The 27,663-nt window shown below is 50.3% G+C and overlaps 1 protein-coding gene across 1 annotated transcript in view; it reads left to right on the forward strand.

Moving 5' to 3' along the window:
• The window catches only part of COL4A1 (collagen type IV alpha 1 chain), a 175,439-nt gene that overhangs the window by 71,253 nt on the left and 76,523 nt on the right, over positions 1-27,663 (forward strand). Inside the window, exons 23-28 of the mRNA XM_028721789.2 lie at positions 8,587-8,670; positions 11,000-11,070; positions 19,603-19,794; positions 21,475-21,643; positions 25,981-26,073; positions 26,371-26,475. Of these exons, the coding sequence (XP_028577622.2) occupies positions 8,587-8,670; positions 11,000-11,070; positions 19,603-19,794; positions 21,475-21,643; positions 25,981-26,073; positions 26,371-26,475 (714 nt within the window). The remainder of the gene's footprint in view (positions 1-8,586; positions 8,671-10,999; positions 11,071-19,602; positions 19,795-21,474; positions 21,644-25,980; positions 26,074-26,370; positions 26,476-27,663) is intronic.

A 27,663-nucleotide genomic window follows, 5' to 3' on the forward strand; every position in this document is an offset into this window, starting at 1 on the left:
GGGAGAAGGTCAGGTGGGCCAAAGCTCAGAACGAGCTCAGGCTTGCAAGGGAGATTAAAAATAGTGAAGGTTTATTTGGCTTTGAAGAAGAAGAAGCAAGTAGTAGGTCCCTTGCTTGGAGAAGATGGAGAAATGCTAATGGATTAAGGTAACGGACCCTTGGGTGGTTAAATCCAGTCAAAATTGACTATGGGGACGGCACTCATCTCCGCTTTCAGGCTGATGGAGCTGGCATTTGTCCACAGACAGCTTTCCAAGTCATGTTGCCAGCATGACTAAACCACTTCCGGTGCAACAGGACACCGTGACGGAAGGCAGAGCACACAGGACTGCTGTTTGCCTTCCCACCATAGCACTACCTATTTATCTACTTGCACTGGTATGCTTTTGAACAGCTAGATTGGCAGGAGATAGGACAGAGCAATGGGAACTCACCCCGTCATGCGGATTCAAACTGCCCACCTTACGATCTGCAATCCCAAGAGGCTCGGTGGTTTAGACCACAGCGCCACCTGCACCCCAATGCTACTGGGTAAGAGAAGGCAGAACTGCTTGACACCTGCATTGCTTCTGTCTTCCCCAAAAAGAAAAGCAATGTCCAACCTGGTGATGACAGAATAAAGGATGCTAGGTGGGAACTGCAGCCAAAGATAGGAACAGAGGTGATAAGAAAACACCTGGCTACTTTAAATGAATATAAATCTCCAGGGCCTGATGAACTTCACCCAAGGGTACTAAAGGAGCTTGTGGATGTAATCTCAGAGCCTCTTTGAGAATTATTGGAGAACAGGTGAGGTCCTGTGGACTGGAAGCAGACAAATGTACCCATTTTCAAAAATGGGGGGACAGAAGATCCAGGTAACTACTGACCAGTCAGCTGGACATCGATACCAGGAAAGGTCCTAGAACAGATAATTAAACAGTCCGTGAGCACTTAGAAAAGGATACTGTGATTGTTAACACCCAGCATGGGTTTCTCAAAAACTAGTCATGCCAGATGAATCTGTCTCCTTTTTTCTGATGGAATTACAAGCTTGGTGGATCAGGGGAATGCTGTGGATGTAGTATATTCTTATTTCTGTAGGGCTTTTGACAAATACCTCCATAATATTATTGCAAAGAAATTAGTGAAATGTGTATTGATCAAGGTAACTGTTAGGTGGATTTGTAGCTGGTTGACTGACCAAACCCAGAGTGTTCACTAATGGTTCCTCATTATTCTAAAGAAGAAAAACGACAAGTGGGGTGCTGCAAGGTTCTGTCCTGGGCCCGTTGCTGTTCAATATATTGATAAATGACTTGGATGAAGAAATAGAGGGGATACACATACAATTTGCAGATGACACCTGTCAGGGCCGCCTCAGGTCCCAGCTCACAAGAGACCAACGCCAAGTCCACTTTATTTACAAAAGTCTTTATTGAAGTACATTGTTTGTTCCACAGCCGAGGCGCGCAGCCCCACGTCTGTTACGCTTAGACCGCTGAAGTCCCCTCTGAATCAGTCCCGCCTCTACACCAGTTTAAGAGGCTTGTGCTGGTCCACCTCTTCCTGTCCTTCCTTTTCCGCAGGGTCTTTCTGCCCCCCTGGGTTCCTCCCATCCTGGATTCCCCTGACGCTGAGTCCCCAGACGCTTGCTCCCCCCTCCTCCGTGCTTTGGGACCAGGCTCCTCCTCCGGGCTCTCCGCATTTCCGCGCGCCTCCACATTTGAACTTGGCGCGCGTTCGCTACCTCTGACCTTCCTCTTGACAGTTACACTACTCTCTGTACTACTCTCCGCCCCTTCCGGCAGGACGTCTTGCCCCGATCTCCTTCCCCCCTCTGCTTCCTGCTCTGCTTCGTCTGTCACACTGGGAACTCCACCCTCTTCACTCCGTTCCGGCGGGGAAGCCGGCCCCGATCTCCAACTCCCACTCGGGGTTCTCCTGCTGCTCCCCTGCTCCTGACGAGTCCCCCCTGTGACTCCCCTTGGCCTGACCAGGGGCGCCCCCTTTTGGGAATCCTCCGATTCACTTGAAAGACTCATGGAAACCCTCAAGTCATTGTCATCCTCCTCCTCCTCGTTCCGGGATTCTTCCCCCTCGCTCTCAGTCTCCTCCCTCATCTGTGCCTCTCTCCCTGAACCCCTGACATCCATCCCCCCCTCGAAGCCCCCCTTCCCCCCTCCCGCCCGTCGGGCGCAGGTTTTGGGAGCCGCGTCTCTGCAGGGGTAGATGCTGGATACAGTTCGTCTACTTCGATTTCCTCTGCTTCCAGCTCAGTGTATGTGTGCTCGAACTCGGGTTCGTCTCCCAAAGTGTTCTCGGTCTCCTCTCCCATTGTTACTTCGTCCAGTGCTGTTGGCCAAAGCCCCTCCCTCCACCTCCTGCGCCAGTCCTCCTCTGGTTGCTCGTCCCACCAATAAGAGGGTTCCGTCTCCACCCCCGAGCACGATCCCCTAGGAGGGCTCGATTCTGGCGTTCCCTCCTCCGCGGAAGAAAACCCCCGGAAAGTGCTGGCTGAAAGTGTGGGCGTAAAAAGCCAGTCGTCAAAGTACTCGGCTGGCATGGGCCTGTGTGGGAAAAGGGCATGGAACTCGTCCTTGAGAAGAGGCTCGTCCAAAGCGTAGTCCGGCACCCAACTGTTGGCGCTGGCTGGGGTACCCTCTCTGGCGAGAAAATATTCTACCCCCTCTTCCCCCCATCTCGAGTCCAGAATCTCTGTGACCTCGTTGAGTGGTTCGACCCTAGGTGACCTCCCCCTCTTGGGTGACTCTCTGCGTGGGTCTGGTGCCGTCCCTGACTCCTGAAATCTGTGTGGGGCCTTGTAGGGGGTGAGCACCGACCTATGAAAGACCGGGTGCATTCTGGAACCTTCGGGGAGGGCCAGTCGAAACGCTACGGGATTGATCCTGGCCTCAACTTGGTATGGCCCTAGCTGCCTGTGTCCTAGCTTCTTCTTAGCTAACGACTTGGCCGGCACCGCTTGGGCCGCTAACCATACCCAGTCCCCCACCTGGATGTCTTCTCCCACCCTCCTGTGTTTGTCCACCTGCACTTTATAGGCTTGTTTAGCTAGTTCCAAATGTCTCCGCAGCTCCTCGTGCACCTCTTGCAGTTCTGCTGCGAAATGGTCAGCCCCCTGTGGCGCCCCCTCCCCCGTCGTTACGAGCCCCGGGAAGGTTCTGGGATGTCGTCCATTGTTAGCGAAGAACGGCGTCACCCCCGTCGACGCGTGCTTCGTGTTGTTGTAGGCAAACTCAGCCATCGGCAGGTAATCCACCCAAGCTGCGGGTCGCTGATTGGCGTAACATCTCAGGTACTGCTGCATGATAGCGTTGACCCTCTCTGCTTGGCCGTTGGTCTGCGGATGTCTCGCCGACGATAGGTTGATCTTGACGTGCAGGATACCTAGGAGCTTCTGCCAGAAACTGGAAACAAACTGGCGCCCCCTGTCGGACAGGATGGACCGTGGCAGCCCATGCACTCTGAACACGTGGTCGATGAAGAGTTTGGCGGTCTGTTCCGCTGTCGCCACCTTCGCGCAAGGAATGAAGTGCGCCATCTTGGTGAACAGGTCCACAACCACCAGTACCGCCGTCTTGCCGCGGGAGCTGGGCAGATCAGTAACAAAGTCCAGCGCTACCCGCTCCCACGGTTGCAGTGGCGTCTCCAGCGGTTCCAGTAGTCCGGCTGGCTTCTGGTGCACTGGCTTGGACCTCTGACAGGTGTCACATCTGGCGACGTAATCCGCGACCTCTCCTCGCATTTGGGGCCACCAAAAGTCCCTGGCTACCAGTTCCGCTGTTTTCTCCTTGCCGAAATGGCCCGCGCTGGGTGCGTCGTGCAACTGGTGCAGAACCTTTGCGCGGAGATCGTCCCCTGGCACGTAGAGGGCACCCTTGCGAGTTAACAGCCCGTCGCGTATCTGGAACTCGTCGTCTCTCGTTGTACCTCTGCGCAGCTCTTCCATCTTGGATTGTGCAAACTGATCCGTCTGCAGCGCGCGTCGCACCGCGTCCAGGTCGACGGCGACTGAAGCGCATGCCCACGCCTGCGGTGCGAAAATGTGCTTGGCTGCTACTGTTGCCGCTTCCTCGAGATATTGCGGTTTCCTTGAGAGCGCATCGGCTATGACATTGGAGTCCCCCGGGATGTACTCTATTCGAAAGTCGAAATCCGCAAAGAATTCCGCCCAGCGCATGTGCCTCTGGCTCTGGAGCTTCGCCGTGCGCCAATACTCTAAGTTCTTGTGGTCCGTGCGGACCTGCACGGTGTGCTTGGCTCCTATGAGGAAGTGCCGCCACGCTTTGAAAGCCGCGTGAATGGCCAACAACTCCCTGTCCCAGATGGTGTAGTTTTGTTCCGCCTTGCTGAGCTTCCGGGAGTAGAAAGCACAGGGCCTCCAGTTCCCTTGCGGATCTTCCTGCAAAAGGACGGCCCCTACCGCTCTGTCTGATGCGTCAGTCTCGACCCGCATGGGCCTGCCAGGATTCACGTGCAGCAGCTGTTCCTCGGAGGCAAAGAGGCTTTTAAGCTTCTGAAAAGAGCGCTCCGCCTGGTCCGTCCAAGTGAACTTCTTCTTCTTGGAACTGAGAGTGTCCGTGATTGCTGCTGTCTCCTTCGTGAAACCTCTGATGAACTTGCGGTAAAAGTTGGCGAAACCGACGAACCTCTGGACCTCCTTCCGATTGCGCGGGCTCTTCCAGTCCAACACCGCGCGGACCTTGACGCTGTCCATGGCCAGCCCCTTGTCGGACAGCTTGTAGCCCAGGAAATCCACCTCCGTCACATCGAACTGGCACTTCTCCAACTTGGCGTAGAGTCTGTGTTCCTGTAGTCTCTGCAGGACTTCCTTTATGTCTCTCTCGTGAGCCTCCGGCGATTCCGAGAAGATCAGGATGTCGTCGAGGAAGCACACACACTTCTTGTAGAGGAGTCCCGCTAGCACGTGATGCATAAAGGCTTGGAAGCAGTGGGATCCATTTTGGAGACCAAAAGGCATAACTCTGTATTCATACGTGCCCAGAGGCGTGAACATGGCCGTCTTCCACTCATCGCCCTCACGCATGCGTATGAGATTGTACGCTCCGCGCAGATCCAACTTGGTGAAGATCCTCCCCTTCCGCACGGTCGCTAGGAGGTCGTCAATCTTGGGCATGGGAAAGGCCTTGGGCTTTGTCATCGAGTTTATGGCTCGATAGTCCACAATGAGTCTCTTCTGGGGCGTGTCCTTCTTCTTCACAAAAAACACAGGACTGCCCCCCACCGCTTTGGATTCCCAAATGAATCCGCGCTTCAAATTGTGCTCTATGAACTCCCTGAGTTCTTGCATCTCATCTTCAGACATGGAATACAGCTTTGCAGTCGGCAGCTTCGCCCCCGGCAACAGGTCAATCGCACAGTCGCACACCCCACCTGTGGGGTGGCAGCTGGTCAGCTTCCTTCTCGCAGAAAACCTCCAAAAATCCCTCGTACTTGCGGGGGACTGCCTGCACCATGCCGAGTTGCAGTTGCTGCCCAGCTTCCTCCTCTTGGCTGGACTGGATGCAATGTTGAGCACAGTACGATGAGCAAAAGGTGAGTTGTCGCTGGTACCACGCCACTGCTGGACTGTGTCTCTCTAGCCAGCTCATGCCTAACACTATAGGCGTGTCTGATAAGCGGGTGACGTTGAAGCTAATGACTTCTGGATGATTTCCAATCTGCATCACCATGGGAGGCGTCTGGTGCACAACTTGCCCTCCTAGCAATTTCCTTCCATCGACCGTGACTACGTTCAGGGGCGTCGTAGCTGGCAGAAGCGCTATGCGATGCTGCTTGACGAACTGCACCCCCACAAAGTCCGCGTTGCTCCCAGAGTCGATTGTAATGGGGACTTCCAGGGTGGTTCCATTCGGCAACTGGAGTGTTGCAGTGAGCTGCACCGCTGGCTTGGGTGGTAAGGGGTCTGTGTGCTGCAAAATCGCTGGGGACTGCTCTACAGACTCCCCTGGCTGAGCCCCAGCATCGCTGTCTCCAGCCAGGCACTGTCGTTTCCCTGAAACTGCTCTTCGTGAAGTACGTCTGCTGCGACCGTTGCTAACGCTGCAGTGTGCTTCTGGAGCCTCTGGGGACACTCTTTAGCCATGTGCTGTGCACTGTCACAGATGTAACATTTCCTGTTCCCTCTAGGAGGCTTCGCCTTGACTGCACCGGACGTTGGGGCTCTGGCTGCTGTCTGAGCTCTAGCACCGCCAAGCTCCATTGGTTCCTCCCCCTGCCGCATCAGAGGCGAAGGATGCGCCTGGCCGAACTCCCTGGGGATAAGAGGAGGTGCCCTCGCTGGCGCACGCATCTGGCGACCTTCCTCACTGTGCCAAGGACATTCTTCGTGTCGTACTCCAATCGCAAGAGCCCTCTGTACTACTTCTGCTAGGGTTTGAGGTCTGTCACCCCTGGCCAATTCATCTTTTATGGAGCCATGGAGTCCCTCCCAGAACAAATCTCTCACTGGTTTGGAGTCTTTCTCCCAGCCCAATACAGTCAGCAATGCAAAAAAGTGCGAATGGTACTGACGCACAGTGGCTTTGCCTTGTCTGAGTCCGTGCATCTCTCGGCGCGCAACATCAACATCTACGGTGGACTGGAAACAAGCGTCCATAGCTTTGATAAATTCATCAGAATCGCGGCGGGCAGGACCATCTTCGCGCCACAAATTGCGCAGCCACGCTCTAGCGTCTCCATGCAAATGAGACACAATAAAACCCACTTTCTCCTCCTCATCTTTAAAGTCATTGCGAAGCAAATGCAGTGCATATAGGACGTCTGCTCTGAAACTGGGGTAGTGCTTCAGGTTCCCATCGAAGTGGGCGACTAAACTGCCCCCCCGCCTTCCAAGTCCAATTCCTTCTGATCTGGACCCTGGGAACCCCTCTCTGCATGCACGCTCCCACCTGGCTTGCAGATCCTGGCATCGCTTCTCCGCTTCGTCACTCTTCTTCTGAGAGGCTATTACCGCAGTGGAGAGCTCGGTGACTGCATTCCGTAGCACTGTCAACTGTTCCTCCGCACTCATGGCTGCCACACTTCGTGAGCTTTGCAAGAAAAAAATTTGCGTTCTTTTTGAGAGGGGACTTACTGTCAGGGCCGCCTCAGGTCCCAGCTCACAAGAGACCAACGCCAAGTCCACTTTATTTACAAAACTCTTTATTGAAGTACATTGTTTGTTCCACAGCCGAGGCGTGCAGCCCCACGTCTGTTACTCTTAGACCGCTGAAGTCCCCTCTGAATCAGTCCCGCCTCTACACCAGTTTAAGAGGCTTGTGCTGGTCCACCTCTTCCTGTCCTTCCTTTTCCGCAGGGTCTTTCTGCCCCCCTGGGTTCCTCCCCTCCTGGATTCCCCTGACGCTGAGTCCCCAGACGCCTGCTCCCCCCTCCTCCGTGCTTTGGGACCAGGCTCCTCCTCCGGGCTCTCCGCATTTCCGCGCGCCTCCACATTTGAACTTGGCGCGCGTTCGCTACCTCTGACCTTCCTCTTGACAGTTACACTACTCTCTGTACTACTCTCCGCCCCTTCCGGCAGGACGTCTTGCCCCGATCTCCTTCCCCCCTCTGCTTCCTGCTCTGCTTCGTCTGTCACACTGGGAACTCCACCCTCTTCACTCCGTTCCGGCGGGGAAGCCGGCCCCGATCTCCAACTCCCACTCGGGGTTCCCCTGCTGCTCCCCTGCTCCTGACGAGTCCCCCCTGTGACTCCCCTTGGCCTGACCAGGGGCGCCCCCTTTTGGGAATCCTCCGATTCACTTGAAAGACTCATGGAAACCCTCAAGTCATTGTCATCCTCCTCCTCCTCGTTCCGGGATTCTTCCCCCTCGCTCTCAGTCTCCTCCCTCATCTGTGCCTCTCTCCCTGAACCCCTGACAACACCAAACAGAGAGGGGTGGCTCATGCCACAGAAGACAGAGATAGGGATTCAAAATGACCTTAATATATTTGAAAACTGAGCCCAAACTAACAAAATGAATTTCAGTAGGGACAAATGTAAGATTCTGCACTTAGGCAAGAAGAACCAGGTGCACAAATATACGATGGGGAACATCTTGCTTGCTAGTAGTAAATATGAGAAGGATTTAGGGACCACAATATCGTTGTTGTTGTTATTTTATTGTGTATAACATAAAATACATACAATACAAACATTACACATTACAAATAATCTGGCAAATTACAAATATAGAGAAAAGAAAAGAAGAAATAGAAAGTGGTTTTGTTTAAAATGAAAAAGAACCTTCCCACTATACTCGTTGCACTATTTTGCAATTAGATTTTCTTTACACAGTCTCTAATGTTATTTTTTTCCTTCTTGATTCTAGTTTTCTCCACCATTACGTTACAAGACTCATTCAATATATGCCAGGAAGCTTTTGTTGTCACAGTAACCTTTGAGATATTCTTTAATTACTATCCACAATCTTAACGTGATTCAACAGTGTGATACAGTCAAGTAAAAGCTGAGAAAATATGTAAAAATGTCATATTTCTTGAGTGAGAACATTAGGGTTATTTTCTGTGGGAATTACTATTTGGTTTGTAAAGGTCTGATAAATATCTCTGTATTTTTAATATAGGGGTAAAAGGTGATGGCTGTTTTACCTGTGATGTACCCAGCCTAGCTGGTGAGCCAGGCCCCCAGGGGTTTCCAGGAGAACCAGGTAAAGTACAAAATAAGCACTGTGGTAGACTCCTCCAGGATTTGCATTGCCTTCCTCTTATTCCATCAATCACATTGCTTCATATACAAAATGGTGTGGGCAGCAAGCTTCAAAGATGTTGATATCTACTGTAATACAATGGCTGATGAAAAAAATTGCTTCATTATTCTGGAGGGCAGACACATGTGAGGAGAATAGTTAGGGCCACACAAGACCACCCTTTCTCTGTTTCTGGAGGAAATCCTTGCTCTTTCCTGTCTGATCTGGAAGCAGCACCTCCCTCAACAGAGCCATCAAAAGTTCAGCAAAGTACAATCCGGCTCTTCCTTCTTCAGATGAGAAGATATTTCCTGAAGGATTGAGAATGCCCTCCTCACTCTATTATGAGCAGGAATTTACAGGAAGAAGTTCCCATTTTCTTCTCACCCATCCATCTTGCACATGCCCATTTTAATGTTGCCATTTTAATGTGTTATGGCTATTTGGAAGATATGTTACACAAATGCCACATTTCCACAATACCCACACCATTTTGTGATCTTTTATTTTTGTTCTTATAGTTTTGTAAAGTTTCAGCATTCTCTACAGCAGTTCTGAAATTCTTGTGTGAGCTTTTCTCTGAAAGTGACTTATCATCAATGTGGGTGACATTATAGGAACTGATTTCCTTTTTTTTGTATTCTCTGTCTGGATAGAAGATACTGCTGTACATGCACTCCATCCTGGACTGGTCAAGTGTAATACTAAAATAAAAATCTGTTTTTGAAAATCATCTCAAATAACCCTAAATTTACATTACAGTGGTGCCTCGCAAGACGAAATTAATCCGTTCCGCGAGTCTCTTCGTCTTGCGGTTTTTTCGTCTTGCGAAGCACGGCTATTAGCGGCTTAGCGGCTATTAACGGCTTAGCGGCTATTAACGGCTTAGCGGCTTTAAGAAAAAGGAAACAAACTTGCAAGAACTCGCAAGACGTTTCATCTTGCGAAGCAAGCCCATAGGGAAATTCGTCTCGCGGAACGACTCAAAAAACGGAAAACCCTTTCGTCTAGCGAGTTTTTTGTCTTGCGAGGCATTCGTCTTGCGTGGCACCACTGTATTAGATCTTAATAATCCAGAGGTTTTCAACCTTTTTGAGTCCGTAGCTCCCTTGACCAACTACATTCTTTCTCCTGTACCCTTGTGAGGCTCAGGAGCCCAGTTATGGGAAACCCAGCCAGATGGGCAGGGTATAAACAATAAATTATTATTATAGTTATGCCACCCTTTGCCTGCAGAGCTGGCAGCCTCTCACCCTTTTTTGAACACCCTCCCTTGTGGAGTGTTCCCTCAGCCTCCTCCCCCCTATCCTTGGGAGTCCTCTAGGCAGCCGCAGCTGCCGCCCCTGGTCTCTGAGCTGCCCCCACCCCACCCCACCCCACCCCAAAGAGATGTGCCTCCTCACACTGCCCCACAGGGGGCTGGGAAGCACCCCCTGGCCAGCCCCAGAGGCACCATTTGCCTGCGGATCTTGTAGCCAGGGCTGCTGCAACAAACAGCTGTGCAGGCTGTTGGGAGGCAGAGAAGCAAGAGGGCATCAGAGGAGGGAGGTGTCAGGGAAGAGTTAGAGGTTTTCAGTTTCTCAGAGGGAGAAAGCATTCCCCAAGGGGGGGGAGGAGAGCAGTGAATCTAATAGAAGGGAGCAAGAGGAACAAGAGGGAGGGACCGGCTGTTCCCAGGAAAGGCAAGGGTTCAGTTCTAGCTCAGATTGGGAGGAGGGGAGAGACAAGCCAGCTCTAGCCAGGAGGGTAGGAAAAAGAGCGGGAAAGCAAAGGGAAAGGCGCCTTCGCCATTTGGAGAGTGGCTGGTCATGGAGAAGCAGAGCTCAGAAGGTATCTGACAGAAGTGACTCTGAGGAAGAATAGTTAAGAACTGTTTATAAGAATGTTTTGTTAATACGCAATAAAAAGTTTTATAAAAGAACAAGAAGCGTTTCTGTGGTGATCTGAAGAGGACAACGACCAGTCCTGACAGGAGGGAGGGAAGGAAGGAAGGAAGGAAGGAAGGAAGGAAGGAAGGAAGGAAGGAAGGAAGGACAGAGGGCAGGGTTGCCCGCAGCACCCCTGACCATCATCCAAGGCACCCTAGGATGCCACAGCACACGGGTTGAAAACCACTGTAATAAGCAGTGCTTTAAGCAGTATACTTTTATTGTTTCTGGAAATATTTTATATATTTAAATGAATTTTCTTAGAATATCAAATTATAGAAGAGCAAATGGCATGAAAAAGATTTCTTAGCAGAACCCCTCATACTTGTAAGTTACATTTATCTTTTCCTATTCTTTACAAGGTGTTGCAGGACCAAAGGGTGCTAAAGGTGACAGGGGCCTTTCTGGATTTGAGGGTCTTCCAGGAATGACAGTAAGTAAATGATCCAAATATTTCACAGCCATTTCTTCAGCAGCATATCATATAAGATAATGGCTTTATAACAGTAATTGGTTTCAAGGTACATCATCTCAGCAAATGAACTAAGGAAATGTATTTTATTATTTGGTATATAATTCCTATTCTCTTATCCCCATGGAACTGTCATTGGGTAAACAGCAAAGGATACAGTATCTGCCCCAGGAGAGCTGGAGTCTCCCATCTTCCATTTCTCCAGAATGGCTTGTCCTCAGGCTGAACACTCTTTGAAGGCAGGCATACTCCCTCTCTAGGCTGTTATCCAAAATCTCATAGTCCTTTTCCCCCCATAAAAAATTATTGAAACTTTTTCATGATACAGAGCAATTAAAAACAAACTAATTTAAATGAAAACTAAAAGGAGAAAAGAATCACCACATAATTATCTCTGTCAACGAGCTGTTGACAGAAATTGTCTAGTGCACCATCTTCCTCCTGGAAGTCAACTCATCTCACCCTTTCCTGAAGTGCATCCTCAGAGGGACAACTCTGCTTTCATCTCTGGTTCAGCATTAATTTCTGTCCTCCCTATCAGCAATAGAGATACACCACCCTGTCAGCAATAGAGAGCCTTCCATTTGAACCACAAATTGATTCCGCTTCACATTATATTCTTCAAATGCTATCACTGGTGGCTATCACCATAGTACACTGCATCTCAGAGCTAAACACCGTATTGGTGCACCACAACTATTGCACCTTTCATTGCAACCAGGTAGTCTGGGGCATCAACCTATCCTTCACATCTATAAAGAGTCTTTCTTGGCTTAGAGCATATTCAGTTTTGCTGTTTGGTTTTTTTGTTTGGTTTTGTGTTGTTTTGAAAAGAGAGATACAGTGCCCCTGTCTTTTAAGCTGCATGGTTTTGTTCAGTTTACTTTCTTTGGTATGTGAGCTTCTTGTGTGCAGGAAGATTCAAATTATATATGAGTGTGTGGATGCACTGTTAAATAAGCAATCCTTCACATGTATTCTGAGTTGAAAGTTACAGAAGGACTATATAACCTTTCCAAACATTTCAGTAAGCTCTTGGTTCCAGTTTTGAATAAACATTCACAAACCTTTTATTGATAATTGTCAGCGGCTGCCTCAGGTCCCAGCTCACAAAGGACCAACGCCAGTTGCTCTTTATAAACAAAAGTCTTTATTGTGGTTCATTGTTGGTTTGACATCCGTGGCGCGCAGCGCTACGTCTGAGTCCTTAGACCGGCGAAGTCCCGTCTGAATCCGCCCCTCCTTTACACCAGTTCAATACCCGAGCTTTGCTCCACCTCTTCCTTTCCTCCCTCTGCTCCTTTCGCCTCCGGGTCCTCCTGCCCTCTGGGGTCCCAACCCTCCTGGACTCTTCGGAGGTGGATTCTTCTGACTCCTCCCCCTGTCTCCGGCGGGCTTTGGGACCTGGCTCCCAATCCGGATTTTCTGCTGTCCCTCGCGCCTCTACATTTGAACTTGGCGCGCGCGCCCAGCCACCCACTTTCCTCCTAACGGCTACACTGCTCCCTTCACTGCTTTCTCCTTCCGGGAGGCTGGACGGCCCTGCTCTCTCCTCCGCCCCTCCACTCTCTGACGGAGGCGTGGTCAGTCCTGCCTCACTCCCTCCTCCTGCAGGAGGAAGCTTTTGTTCTAATCTGTGGGATTCTTCCCCCCCGCTGCGCTCTAGTGGGGAAGCTAGCCCTGATATCCAGCTGCCGCTTGGCGACTCCCCACTGGCCCCCCTTGCCCTGACCCTGGGGGCCTCCTTCTGGGAATCTTCTGATTCGCTGGAGAGACTCAGGGAATCTCTCTGGTCACTGTCACACCCTCCTGCGCTCCCCTCCGATTGTTCCCCTTCGCTCTCCATCTCCTCCTTCTCCTGTGGCTCAGTCCCTGAGCCCCTGACATCCATCCCCCCTCGAAGCCCCCCCTTCCCCCCTCCCCCTCTCCGGGCGTGGGTTCCGGGCGCTCCAGTGCTTGGGGGGCGAGAGCTGGATACTGTTCGATGCCCCCGTCGTGCAGCCCTCCCGCTGGATCCAACCAGTCCGTACTGTGCTCATCGACGTCTATCTCCTCCGCTTCCATCTCTTTGTATTCGTGCTCAAACCCCTGATCCTCACCCCACACGTCCATGTCCTCCCCACCCTCCGGTACGTCGGGAGCTGCGTGCCAAGGTCCCTTCAACCATTTTCGTCTCCATTCCTCCTCCGGCTGATCGTCCCACCAATAGGAACGGTCAGTGTCTACCCCCGAACAAGATCCCCTTGGTGTGCTCCAGCCCGGCTCCGTCTCCTTGTCTGATGAGAACCCCTGGAACGTGCTGGCCGAAAGTGTGGGTGTGAAAAGCCAGTCGTCGAAAAAATCTGCCGGCATGGGTTTTTGTGGGAAGAGCGCATGAAACTCGTCTTTGAGATAGCGCTCCTCCAGGGCATAGTCCGGTACCCACCTGTTGGCGCTTGCCGGGGTACCTTCCTCGGCAAGGAGATATTCAACTCCCTCCTCCCCCCATCTCGAGTCCAAAATCTCCGTGACCTCGTTGATTGGTGTCGCCCTTCGTGGTTCCCCCCCTGTGGGTGATTGTCTGCGTGGGTCTGGTGCGGTCCCTGGCGCCTGAAACCTGTGTGGTGCCTTGTAGGGTGTAAGCACCGACCTATGAAAGACCGGGTGCATTCTGGAACCCTCCGGAAGGGTCAACCGGAAAGCTACTGGGTTGATTTGTGCCTCGACTTGGTAAGGCCCTAGCTGCTTGTGCCCAAGCTTCTTCTTAGCTAACGTTCTGGCTGGCACTGCCTGGGCTGCTAACCATACCCAGTCCCCCACCTGGATGTCTTCCCCGACTCTCCTGTGCCTGTCTGCCTGCACTTTGTAGGCGTGTTTTGCGAGTTCTAAGTTCCTTCGGAGTTGCTCGTGGACCTCCTGCAATTCTGCTGCCAAGTGCTCTGCCCCCTGTGGCTCCCCCTCCCCTGTCGTCTCCAAACCCGGGAAGGTTCTGGGATGCCGCCCATTGTTGGCGAAGAACGGCGTCACCCCTGTCGACGCGTGCTTCGTGTTGTTGTAGGCAAACTCGGCCAGCGGTAGGTAGTCCACCCATGTCGAGGGTTGTTGATTCGCGTAGCAGCGCAAGTACTGCTGCATGATGGCGTTGACCCTCTCTGCTTGTCCATTGGTCTGCGGATGTCGTGCCGACGCTAAGTTGATCTTGACGTTCAGGATGCCCAGCAGCTTCTGCCAGAAATTCGAGATGAACTGGCGCCCCCTGTCGGATAGGATGGACCTCGGCAATCCGTGAACTCTGAACACGTGGTCTATGAACAGCTTGGCGGTTTGTTCCGCCGTGGCCACCTTCGCGCAAGGAATGAAATGCGCCATCTTGGTGAACAGGTCTACTACTACGAGCACCGCTGTTTTGCCTCTCGAGCTGGGTAAATCTGTGACAAAGTCCAGGGCCACTCTCTCCCACGGTTCAAACGGCGTCGGAAGCGGTTCCAGCAGTCCCGCCGGCGCCCTGTGTACTGGTTTGGCCCTTTGGCAAGTGTCACACCGAGCGACGTAATCCTCAACTTCACCCCTCATCTTGGGCCACCAAAAGTCTCTGGCTACTAATTCCGCTGTCTTGTCCTTGCCGAAATGTCCAGCGCTGGGTGCGTCGTGTAACTGCTGCAGGACTTTCGCGCGGAGTTCGTCTCCCGGCACGTATAGAGCCCCTTTGCGGATGAGCAGTCCGTCACGGATCTGGAACTCGGCGTGCTTCGCTGTGCCCTGTCGCACCTCTTCCATCTTGGATTGTGCGAAAGGATCCGTCTGTAACGCGCGACGTACCGCGTCCAGGTCAACGGTGGCTGCCGAGCACTTCCACACTGCCGGTGTGAAAATGTGTTTAGCTGCCGCCGGCGCCGCTTCCTCCAGATACTGCGGTTTCCTGGAAAGGGCATCTGCCATGACGTTGTTGTCTCCCGGGATGTATTCTATCCTGAAGTCGAAATCCGCAAAGAACTCCGCCCAACGGATGTGTCTTTGGTTCAGGAACCTCGCCGTGCGCCAGTACTCCAGGTTCTTATGGTCTGTGCGGACTTGCACGGTGTGTCTGGCTCCAATGAGGAAGTGCCGCCACGCTTTGAAGGCTGCATGAATGGCCAGCAACTCCCTGTCCCAGATTGTGTAGTTCTGCTCCGACTTGCTGAGCTTCCTGGAATAAAATGCGCAGGGCCTCCAGTTCCCTTGCGGATCTTCCTGCAACAGGACCGCCCCCACCGCTCTGTCTGATGCGTCAGTCTCGATCCTCAGCGGTCTGCCGGGGTTGACGTGAAGCAGCTGTTCCTCAGACGCGAAGAGACGCTTGAGTCTCTGAAAAGACTGCTCCGCCTGGTCCGTCCAGATGAACTTCTTTTTCTTGGAGCTGAGGGTGTCCGTGATAGCCGCCGTCTCCTTCGCAAAGCCCTTGATGAACTTGCGGTAGAAGTTGGCGAAACCGACGAACTTCTGGACTTCCTTCCTATTGCGCGGGCTCTTCCAGTCCAGCACCAAGCGGACCTTGTTGCTGTCCATGGCGAGTCCCTTGTCTGACAGCTTGTAGCCCAGGAAATCCACTTCCTTCACGTCGAACTGGCACTTTTCCAGCTTGGCGTAAAGCTTGTGCTCCCGTAGTCTCTGCAGGACCTCCTTGACGTCCCCTTCGTGAGCCTCCTGCGATTCCGAGAAGATCAGGATGTCGAGGAAGCAGACGCACTTCTTGTATAGGAGTCCCGCTAACACGTGGTTCATAAATGCTTGGAACGTGTGAGAGCCATTTTGGAGGCCAAAAGGCATAACTTTGTATTCATAGGTGCCTAAGGGCGTAAACATGGCTGTCTTCCACTCATCGCCCTCCCGCATGCGTATCAGATTGTATGCACCTCGCAGATCCAGCTTGGTGAAGATTCTCCCCTTCCTCACCGTCGCTAGTAGGTCGTCGATCTTGGGCATGGGGAATGCCGTGGGCTTTGTCCTCGAGTTTATGATTCTGAAATCAACTACAAGCCTCTTTTGGGGCGTGTCTTTTTTCTTCACGAAGAACACGGGACTGCCCCCCACTGCTTTGGACTCTTGGATGAATCCCCGCTTCAAGTTGAGCTCTATGAACTCCCTGAGTTCTTTCCTTTCGTCCTCAGACATGGAATACAGCTTCCCCGTCGGCAGCGTCGCCCCCGGCAGGAGGTCAATCGCGCAGTCGTAGGGCCGATGGGGAGGCAGCTTGTCAGCTTCCTTCTCGCAGAAGACTTCCAAAAACTCCTTGTACTTGTCTGGTACCGCCTGCACCATGCTGAGATGTAGCTCTGGTTCATCCTCCTGCCCTTCCCCCTCTTGGCTGGGCTGGATGCAGTGTTCCGCGCAGTAGGAGGAGCCGAAGGTCAATTGGCGCTGGTACCAAGCCAATCCCGGGCTGTGCCTATCCAGCCAACTCATGCCCAACACTATGGGCGTGTCTGATAGGTGAGTGACGTTAAAACTGATGACTTCGCGATGATTCCCAATTTGCATCACCATAGGTGGTGTTTGCTGTACTACTTGCCCTCCTAGCAGCTTCCTGCCATCGACTGTGACGACGTTCAGTGGCATCGTGGCCGGTAGAAGCGCTATGCGGTGCTGCTTGATGAAGTCCACCCCCACAAAGTCTGCATTGCTACCAGAGTCAATGGTAATGGGGACTTCCAGGGTGAGTCCATTGGGCAACTGGAGTGATGCAGTGAGTTGCACCACTGGTTTGGGCGGGAGGGGGTCTGTGGGCTGCAGAATCTCTGGGGACTGCTTCAGAAACGTGCCTGGCTGGGCCCCAGTGCCTCTGATTCCAACCAGGCTTGGCCGTTTCCCTGCTGCTCATCCCCCTGCTGAAAATCTCCTTTTACTGTTGCTGAGGCTGCAGTGTGCTTCTGGATCCTCTGGGGACACTCTTTGGCCAGGTGCTGTGCACTGTCGCATATGAAGCACTTCCTGCTCCCTCTAGGAGTTTTCGTCTTGGCTGCTCCTGGTGTTGGGGCTCTGGTCGCTGTCTGAGCCTTAACGCTGCCCAACTCCATCGGTTCTTCTCCCTCCCCCAATGGAGGCGTGGAGTTCGCGCGTCCACTCTCCCTGGGCATGAAGGGAGGTGCTCTGGCCGGTGTGCGTGCAAAGCGACCCTCATCTCTGCCCCAGGGGCGTTCCTCCATTCTCACTCCTATCGTGAGCGCTCTCTGAACGACTTCTGCCGTGGTGCTAGGTCTCTCTCCCCTGGCCAGCTCATCTTTCACGGAAGCGTTTAGCCCCTCCCAGAACAGATCCCCCACTGCTGCAGAGTCTTTTTGCCAGCGTAGCGTGTTTACCAACGCAAAAAAGCGGGAGTGATATTGCCTTACTGTTGCTTTGCCCTGCCTTAAGCCGTGCATCTCTCTTCTAGCCACGTCTACATCTGTGGTAGACAGGAAACAAGCGTCCATAGCCGCTATGAAAGCGTCTGAATTCTGGAGGGTGGGATCATTGTCGCGCCATAAATTGCGCAGCCAGGATCTTGCTTCTCCATGCAAGTGAGTTATGATAAATCCCACTTTTTCCTCCTCATCTCTAAAGTCCTTCCGCAGCAGTTTGAGCGCAAAAACTACATCTGCTCTGAAATTAGGATACTGCTGTAGGTTTCCATCAAAATGGGCGACAATGCTGCCCCCCCCCCCCCCGCTTTCCGAGGCCAACTCCCTCCGGTCTGGGTCCCGGCAGCCCTTCCTTGCCCAATTTTTCCCACCTGGTTCGCAGATCCTCGCAGAACTTCGCTGCTTCCTCCTCTCTCTTCCTGGAAACTTCCAGCTCTGCGTAAAGCGTCTCAACCACTTTTTCCAGCTGTGCCACCTTCCCTTCTGTAGTCATCTTTCCCTCTCTCGTGAGCTCGCAAAACACCAAGTCTTGCCCCTCTCCGCGCCAACTCGCGCTGCAAGGGTTAATTTTTGAGAGACGGGACTTACTGTCAGCGGCTGCCTCAGGTCCCAGCTCACAAAGGACCAACGCCAGTTGCTCTTTATAAACAAAAGTCTTTATTGTGGTTCATTGTTGGTTTGACATCCGTGGCGCGCAGCGCTACGTCTGAGTCCTTAGACCGGCGAAGTCCCGTCTGAATCCGCCCCTCCTTTACACCAGTTCAATACCCGAGCTTTGCTCCACCTCTTCCTTTCCTCCCTCTGCTCCTTTCGCCTCCGGGTCCTCCTGCCCTCTGGGGTCCCAACCCTCCTGGACTCTTCGGAGGTGGATTCTTCTGACTCCTCCCCCTGTCTCCGGCGGGCTTTGGGACCTGGCTCCCAATCCGGATTTTCTGCTGTCCCTCGCGCCTCTACATTTGAACTTGGCGCGCGCGCCCAGCCGCCCACTTTCCTCCTAACGGCTACACTGCTCCCTTCACTGCTTTCTCCTTCCGGGAGGCTGGACGGCCCTGCTCTCTCCTCCGCCCCTCCACTCTCTGACGGAGGCGTGGTCAGTCCTGCCTCACTCCCTCCTCCTGCAGGAGGAGGCTTTTGTTCTAATCTGTGGGATTCTCCCCCCCCCCCTGCTGCGCTCTGGTGGGGAAGCTACCCCTGATTTCCAGCTGCCGCTTGGCGACTCCCCACTGGCCCCCCTTGCCCTGACCCTGGGGGCCTCCTTCTGGGAATCTTCTGATTCGCTGGAGAGACTCAGGGAATCTCTCTGGTCACTGTCACACCCTCCTGCGCTCCCCTCCGATTGTTCCCCTTCGCTCTCCATCTCCTCCTTCTCCTGTGGCTCAGTCCCTGAGCCCCTGACAATAATAATCAGCTAAATAGTTTGAGGATCTATGAGAGCCAGTGTGGTGTAGTGGTTAAGAGCGGTAGTCTCATAATCTGGGGAACCGGGTTCGCGTCTCCGCTCCTCCACATGCAGCTGCTGGGTGACCTTGGGCCAGTCATACTTCTTTGAAGTCTCTCAGCCCCACTCACCTCACAGATTGTTTGTTGTGGGGGAGGAAGGGAAAGGAGAATGTTAGCCGCTTTGAGACTCCTTAAAAAAGGGAGTGAAAGGCGGGATATCAAATCCAAACTCTTCTTCTTCTTCTTCTGTACAACTTTGTAACATGCAGAAAACAGCATTCTTAGAGAAACCAAAGACTGGAACTGAGGGAAGTCGGGGTGGGATGGGGGTGGGTTTTGTGGGGGAGGGGGAGGGAGGAAAAATGGGGGGGGGGACAAGGATGATATGTCTTTGGATAATATGTCTTGTTATAATTTTGAATAATTTTTTTTTTTATAAAAAAAGTAAGCTCTTGGTTCCATTAGACCTGTCTGGCTATAAGGAGTGGCAAGTTCAGATTCTCATGGTTCTCTGAAAATTTAGAGGTCTGTATTATTTCATAGCAACACACACAGAAAAACTGAATATGAGCAATCTTGGCAATTCATTATTTGTCACCTGAATATCTAGCACTAAAACCCGAGGTTGTTTAGTTTTTTTCTGATTTATTAAAATATATTTTATTATTTATTTAATGATGCTATAATGTTATTTCAGGGACCTCCGGGTGTACCTGGACTGGCAGGAAGCCCAGGAGCAAAAGGGGAACCTGGAGATGTTTTTTTTGACTCTGATTTAAAAGGTGATAAAGGAGATCCAGGATTCCCTGGACCTCCAGGTGTTCCTGGAAGAGAAGGAAGACCAGGGCGGGATGGCCTGCCAGGTGTCCCAGGTCTTAAAGGTGCATCGGTAGGTGTATGTCTATGTTTGCCCATTGTACTGTCTACTATATTAACTGTAGGGCATTACTGTCACAAGATGTCAGCACGTTCACCCTATCTTTCTTATACACATCTGATAGCAACACTCCACGTTACAGTTCTCATTCACTGGAACGCTCTTGCAGATAAATCCCATTACAATATTTCTGCATGCAGTGCTGAATACCTGCAATAATACCTGCTTGGAAGTAGACTAGGTAGCTCTCAACGTTTTTGGTGCACTTACTGTGTTTAAACATCACTGTTAACCTGAGTTTAATTTCCCCCCATGTTGATATCTTCAAGAATGGGTCTGACACTTTGTTCTTATTTTATTACTACATTTATCTGTTGTGCAATGGCCCTGATGTCACATTTTCACCCAGTCTGTGACATTCTGTGACAGCCAAACCTTTGTCACTCACTACCACAAAAGATGTAGGTTTGGTGACTTTATGGCAAAGTGCATAACCGGTTGGTTATGCCACTACACTACACCTGTTGTCAAAGGGCTGACAGGAAGAGCAGGTCAGAGAGGAAGATGCAAGGCTAACTTGCAGTTAGTTTCTGTATTAAGGAAAGGAAAAAAAACAAGGAGGCTCATAAACGCAAACTCCCCTAATTAAGAAGTTGCTTGAATTGGCATGCAGCCCCTCCTTCGCTCTCAAGCCTTCTTAGTTAGGGCTCCTCCCCTGTAATCAGTGAGCTCCAGGAGCCTCTATGCCTGTCTGGCTCGTTGCTCGGCAACATGTAACATCCTTGGGGTAAGTGGGGCTGGAGAGCCGTCAGCGGAGGAGCTGTCAGGGTGGATCTGGGGGAGAGATGCAGGACCTGGCTCCCCTCTGTTGTCTCTGTTGCAACCTGCATCCAAACTGGAAACCTCATCATTCTGCCCTGTTCTGGGCCATTTGCCTGCTTCTGCCTCTTAATGATCCCTCAAGCTTCCTGCTTCTAGTACCTCCCAACTTGTTCCCTCCTCTGGGGGTCTCTTGAGTGGGAAGCTTCCACCACTCTTCCTCATCCAAGCAGTCCCTGACACCTGTAAATGTGGCTGTACATCAGGGGTAGCCAACATGGGGCTCCATCAGCCCAGCCAGCATGACAGTGGCAGCGATGATGAATGTTGTAGTCCAACAACATCTGGAGGGCACAGTATTGGCTATATATCCTACATATGATCCCTTTTAAATGGAGAATAGCTACAAATATTCTAAATATACCCACATATGTAGACTGGTGATGGCTGAGCTCCCAACCCACACTTTGGATTATGTCGAAAACAAGCTGTTACTTTCTTCCTAAAAAGACTGTGGATATCTTAGCTTGTTTCCAAGGCAATCTAAATCCAGCCCACCCTTTCAACCTCACTCTTTTCCAAGCATAACAAAATGGGTCTCAGCAACATCCCTACTGGAAACCTAGTTGCTTTTGTCTTATAATGAGGGGCAACTGTATTCTGAGCAGCGAGTAATTTTAAATGATCCCATTTCAGGAACAGAATTTATGCACATTGGAAAACATTTATTCATAGTCCAGTGTGGCCGGAGCTTGTTTATTGTAATGGTTAATCCAGCTACTTTAGTTAAACTAATGCAATATCATAAAATAAATGTTACTCTTTGATGTATAAGGTGAAGAGGTTATTGTTTTCTTGTTTTCTTAAAACCAGGGAACAATTGGGTTAAAAGGAGAACGTGGCCTCCCAGGAATAAGTGGTTTTCCAGGACCCCGTGGAGAGAGAGGTTTTCCTGGTTCCCCAGGGGTCGGGCCCTCTGGGCCACCTGGTGATAAAGGGGACAAAGGTCTTTCAGGGATTCCCGGCACACCAGGATTTCCAGGTAACACTACTGATGGTAGTCATACAAATAGCTACTATTTACCCAGATGACAATTTCAGCAATACTAAAACTGCACAAAATGTTTTTTTAAAAACCAGTCACAGAAATAGCAGCAGAACTGGTGTGAAACTTCATGCAATGTGATGTTCATGAGTTTTTGAAAAAAGACTCTAAAGGACAACATTGTAATGTTAGAATCAATAAGCTAGTGAGAAATAAAGCTAAGATTCAGTGCTTTTCAAATTCTGTGACTTACATTAAGATCTAAAAAGTGCTACCTTTTGATTTTCACATTTGAGAGTAAGAGTGTCTAATAGTTTCCTGTACAACTATGATTTATTTTATACCCACTCTTCATCCTTGCTTCTCGGGACAGATTGCAACAATTAAAACACAATGTTAAAAACAGTTTAAAGCCACTTACAATCAGAAAAACAAGGTGAATCCTTAAAATATACATTTCAGGTGTCAGATGTAAAGAGCATTGGCAGAAAGCTGTATAATGAAGATGACAGATGTATCTCTTTGGGGAGAGAGCTGCACAGCTTTGAGTCTGCCACAGAGATTGCCCTCTCCTAAGCAACCAGCCCTCAGGCTTCTGAGGGTAGAAGAGCTAAGAAGAGGGTTCCTCTGCTTTCCTTCCCACTTGAGGGTTGCTGTAGCGAAGGGGGTGGTCTTCCAAGGGTTTGGGGACTAAGTCATTTAGGGCTTTAAACCCCAACATGAACATTTTGAATTGGGCCTGGAAAGAAACTCCAATTCCAATTAAACTTTTTATTGTGCTAGCCATAGGCCATGGCATCATTCAGAAGAAGAACAAAAAAAACAACAACAAGAAATAAAGAACAACAATAACCATAAAAATCATTGGACACAGACATACAATAAAACCACAGTCACAGCTACTAAAATTATTTGTTGCATTAAATAATAGAATAGAATAGAATAGAATAGAATAGAATAGAATAGAATAGAATAGAATAGAATAGCAGAATATTCTCAGGTATGATGTGCCAAATTAAATATCCGAATCCCCTTTGCAGTTGACTGCTATTTTGTCTAGTTCCTTCTTCCTGATCTTCTTGGTTGCCAGCACATAAAGTAACAAAGTTGTCGGTGTCGCTCAAAAGCCATTTCCCCCTTTCCCCCCTATTCAAATGCTTTCCATTCATAAACAGGGATTTTATAAATCGGTCTCTTGGGTCTATATACCGTATTTTTCGCTCTATAGGACGCACCGGACCATAGGAGGGGGGGAACAGGGGGAATTTTTTTTTTCTTGTTCTCCCCCTCTAAAACAAGGTGCGTTCAAGGTGCATTCACCCAAAGCCTCCAGAGCGCAGTAGGAGTTCCCGCTGCGCTCTGGAGGCTTCAGGCGGCTACCTTGGAAGCCTGGAGAGCGAGAGGGGTCAGTGCACTCCAGGCTTCAGTGAAGGCAACCCGAAGCCCCTGGAGCACGGCAGGAGTTCCCGCTGGACTCCAAAGGCTTCAGGTTCCTTTCGACCTGCTCTTTGGGGCTGGCGGGGGGAAGCACTGCTTTCCCCCACCACCAGCCCCAAAGAGCAGGTCGAGGAACAGCACAAAGGCTGCGTGCAGCCTTGCCGCTGCCCCCCCCCCAGCTCGTGGAGCTGGCGGTGGGGGGAAGCACTGCTTTCCCCCACCGCCAGCTTCAAAGATCCCTGAAGCCTTTGGAGCACAGCACGAGGTCCTGCTTCGCTCCAAAGCCTTCAGGGATAGCTTTGCGCAGCCATCCCCAAGCTAGAAGAGCAAGACGGAGCCCTCCGTCTCGCTGTTCTGGCTTGGGGGCAGCCTTTCTAGCCTCTGCAGGGCAGCCATCCCCAAGCTAGAACAGCGAGACGCAGCGCTCCGTCTCCCTGTTCTGGCTTTCAGCTTAGCCGTGCAGCCTGCATTCGCTCTATAGGACGCACACACATTTCCCCTTAATTTTTGGAGGGGAAAAAGTGTGTCCTATAGAGCGAAAAATACGGTATAACAGGCACTGCAATAAATAATGGCACGCAGGGTTGTCCACACAGACAGAGTCTCTCTTTGTAATGTACTTTCCTGTACCGTCCATCCAACACTGCCGAGGGCATCAATTGGAATCGTAGTTCTGTAAAAGCAATTCTTAGTACAGCAAGTGGGAGCTTTGTCAGGTATCTGGCTTGGGCATGCTCTGTTTTGATAAGTGGGAACCATGGTGAGCTCTTGGTAGAAGCAATCATGGTTAGATCCCTTTCTGCATCAGACCTAAAGAGACAATCTCTTAAATAATAATAATAATAATAATAATAATAATAATAATAATAATAATATTTTTTTATTTATACCCCGCCCTCCCCAGCCAAGGCCGGGCTCAAAGCGGCTTACAAACAATAATAAAAACAAGGTGAATGATTACAACTTAAAAACAAAAATAAAATACAACATTAAAATAATGGAGCATTAACATATTAAAATGTAGCCTCATCACAGGAGGAGAAGGAAAAGAAAAAAGAAAGAGAGGGAGGGAGGGAATCAAATTGGCTCCAAGCCAAGGGACCAACTGCTTGATGCGACGAAGGTGGAAAAATGTCGCCTTGGCTGTTGCTGTAACTTGCACCTCCATGGAAAGGGAGGCGTCAAGAATTACACCCAAACTCTTAACGGAAGGCAATGGCACTAATTGGGCCCCCGCAAGAGAAGGGAGTTGGTCCCTCATCCCCATGCCATCCCAACCTAGCCATAGGACCTCTGTCTTCGAAGGATTTAGTTTCAATCGGCTCCCACGAAACTATCCAGCCACAGCTTCCAAACATCTGGAAGTGCCTCTTACCCATCTTCATGGTCACCTTAAGATCTTGTAATTAATATTGGGACAAGAGACGTTGGATGCCAGCCTTCCAGCATTTGGTCTGTTCCTGTTCTATGTAAGACATAGCAGGAAATCTCTTCTCCGAAAGAAGTCTTTTCACATAATTTAGGCACAGGCAACCAGTTCTAGCCTGTATTGTTGTCATGTCAGCTTCAGCACGAAGAAGAGCAGCTGGGATATAACTGGGATATCCCAGCAATGTATATAACTAAATTTAAATTTTAAAAATTATTTTTTCTCCCAGAATGTAACCATTTCTTCATAGCAGCTGGCACAAGCCAGACAAGGTGGTCTCTCCCATTGGAGAAGAATTTGAGCAAGTGATCTTGTGTCTTCCAGAGGGAGGGACCACCCCCAGGTTAAGGAAAGCCTTGGTAGCACCTCAGAGAACAAAAATGCACAGGTAAAAAAAGCCCATTTCCCATAACTTCTATTCATGTGTAGCTATGATAATATTTTCAGCTTTAAATACAGTTATACCTCTGGTTGCGAACGTGATCCGTGCGGGAGGCATGTTCGCAACCCGCAGCGTTCGCAGCTTGAAGTGCTGCGTCTGCTCACGCGCGTGATGCGATTTGGTGCATCTGCGCATGTGCGTGATGTGATTTTGTGCTTCTGTGCATGCGCGAGCGCCGAAACCCGCAAGTAACCCATTCCGGTACTTCCGGGTTCGACGTGGTCCGCGACCCAAAAATGTGCAACCAGCAGCATTTGTAACCCAAGGTATGCCTGTATAGGGAACATTAGTTGCTGGTCCTCTTGGGGGGAAAGAACCAATGTAAAATGCCAGAAAGCTTATTTGGAAAAAGAATCAAAATGACTATGTGCTAGTAATAGTGTAACAGTATACCAGTATGGTAAAAATGTTATTCTTTGCTGGGTGCGGAAGGATCCTATGCGTGTTTGTTCAGAAACAAGTCTTGCTGTATTTAGTGGGGCTTACTTCCTAGTACGGGACGCGGGCGGTGCTGTGGGTAAAAGCCTCAGCGCCTAGGGCTTGCCGATCGAAAGGTCAGCGGTTCGAATCCCCGCGGCGGGGTGCGATCCCGTTGCTCGGTCCCAGCGCCTGCCAACCTAGCAGTTCGAAAGCACCGCTGGGTGCAAGTAGATAAATAGGGACCGCTTACTGGCGGGAAGGTAAACGGCATTTCCGTGTGCTGCGCTGGCTCGCCAGATGCAGCTTTGTCACGCTGGCCACGTGACCCGGAAGTGTCTCCGGACAGCGCTGGCCCCCGGCCTCTTAAGTGAGATGGGCGCACAACCCTAGAGTCTGTCAAGACTGGGCCGCACAGGCAGGGGTACCTTTACCTTTATTTACTTCCTAGTACGTATGTTTAGGATTTCAACCTGAGTTACTCTTCTTCCTCTTTCATCCATTAAATGTAGGAGAGTATATTATTGAGATAATGTTACTTATTATGAAAAGCAACTGAGTGATAACATAGCAAATTAACAAGCATGTATTTTTTTAATGCATTACAAGGACCCAAAGGTGAAGCTGGACGCGTCATTTCTCTGCCTGGTTCTCCAGGAGCAGATGGTATTCCTGGCCCCCCTGGAATTCAGGGCATCCAAGGTAGTTTATCTCATATTAATGTGGAGAATTGTTCTGTAGCTCTCCCATTCCACCCAAATTCTCTTATTTGTGTTAGAACCAGTGCTTTTTTTCTGAAAAAGTGTTTAGGGGTACTCTCATTTTGACTCAAGAAAATCACAATTTTATAGTTCAGATTGGGGGGAAATAAATCCAGTAAATGGACAAAAGTGCAAAGATTCACAAAATGTTCAGGGGTATGCGTACCCCTGCGTACCCCCTCCCAAAAAAAGCACTGGTTAGAACTAAACATGAGTCATTTTGTTTTTAACTGCACAGGTGACAAAGGAGATCCAGGGATCCCAGGAAGGCCTGGCCTGCCTGGTGAAAAAGGCCAGACAGGTCCACCAGGAATAGGGTTTCCTGGCGCGCCAGGGCTCCCAGGTATGTTGTGCTTTATTTTGTGGTTGTAAGAGAAGGCGTAATCCAATAGGCAGCCTATAAATTAAAAAATTAAAATTAAATACTGTAAAACGTTATTTGTAGTAAAACATTGTTGGTCGTTTAACAACTGGAGAGCACCTCTGCTTCTTGAGAGTGGTGTAGATCTAGGAAATCCTGCTATGTAGGGAAAGGTATAAGACTAAAACTGTGATTCTGGAACAAATAACAGAATAAATGATGTGAGGAGGGAACTGTAGCCGAAAAAGAGGTGGTAAAGGAACACTTAGGTAGTTTAAAAGAAATCAAGTCTCCGTGGCCTCATGAACTGCATCTAAAGGTACTAAAAGAACTTGCAGATTCAATCTCAGGGCCTCTGTCTATAATCTTTGAGAATTCTTGGAGAACAAGGTGAAGCCTCTGCAGATCAGTGGTGGGCAAATGATGTCCCGATATTCAAAAAGAGGAAAACAGAAAACCCAAGTGATTACCGACTGGCGACCTTATTGATACCAGGAAAGGTCCTAGAAAAGGATTACTGTGATTACAAAGACCCAGCATGGGTTTCTCAAAAACAAGTCATGCCAGATGAATCTCATTCCCCCGCCCCCCCTCTTTTTATGTATGATGATCAAGAGTCTGGAAACCAAGCCTTATGAGGAGCTTGAGGGAGTTTAGCCTGGAATAGAGGAGACCGAGAGGAAATATGATAGCCATATTCAAACATCTGTAGGACTGTCACATGCAAGAGGGAGCAAGCTTATTTTCTCCTGCTCCAGGACACAAACCAATGGATTCAAGTCATAAGAAATGAGATCCCAACTAAACATTAGGAAGAACTTTCTGATGGTAAGAGCTGTCAGACAGTGTAACAGACTCCCTCAGAAGGTGGTGGATTTGCAAGAGTGGATGGCTCCTCCAACTGGAGGCTTTAGGCAGGGTTCCCTGAAAGTATTGCCGCCTCTTCCAGGGGGAGGAGCCATCCTGCTCTCCAGATCTTCCCTGCCTCTGATTGTGTAGGTTGGGTCCCCTATTCTCTACAGAACCTAATACTTTTTCACTTTTTAGAGTGGATTCTGGTTGTTTTGTTTGCTTCAAATCCTCTGCCTGTAGTTGTTGTCTCTGTTGTCCTGTGTAATAGAGGAGGTAAGAGCAGATGAGGAGATCCCTTCCCTGTTTCCCATTGTTGAA

Source organism: Podarcis muralis, chromosome 3, assembly GCF_964188315.1.
Source record: "Podarcis muralis chromosome 3, rPodMur119.hap1.1, whole genome shotgun sequence".
Lineage (NCBI taxonomy): Eukaryota > Metazoa > Chordata > Lepidosauria > Squamata > Lacertidae > Podarcis > Podarcis muralis.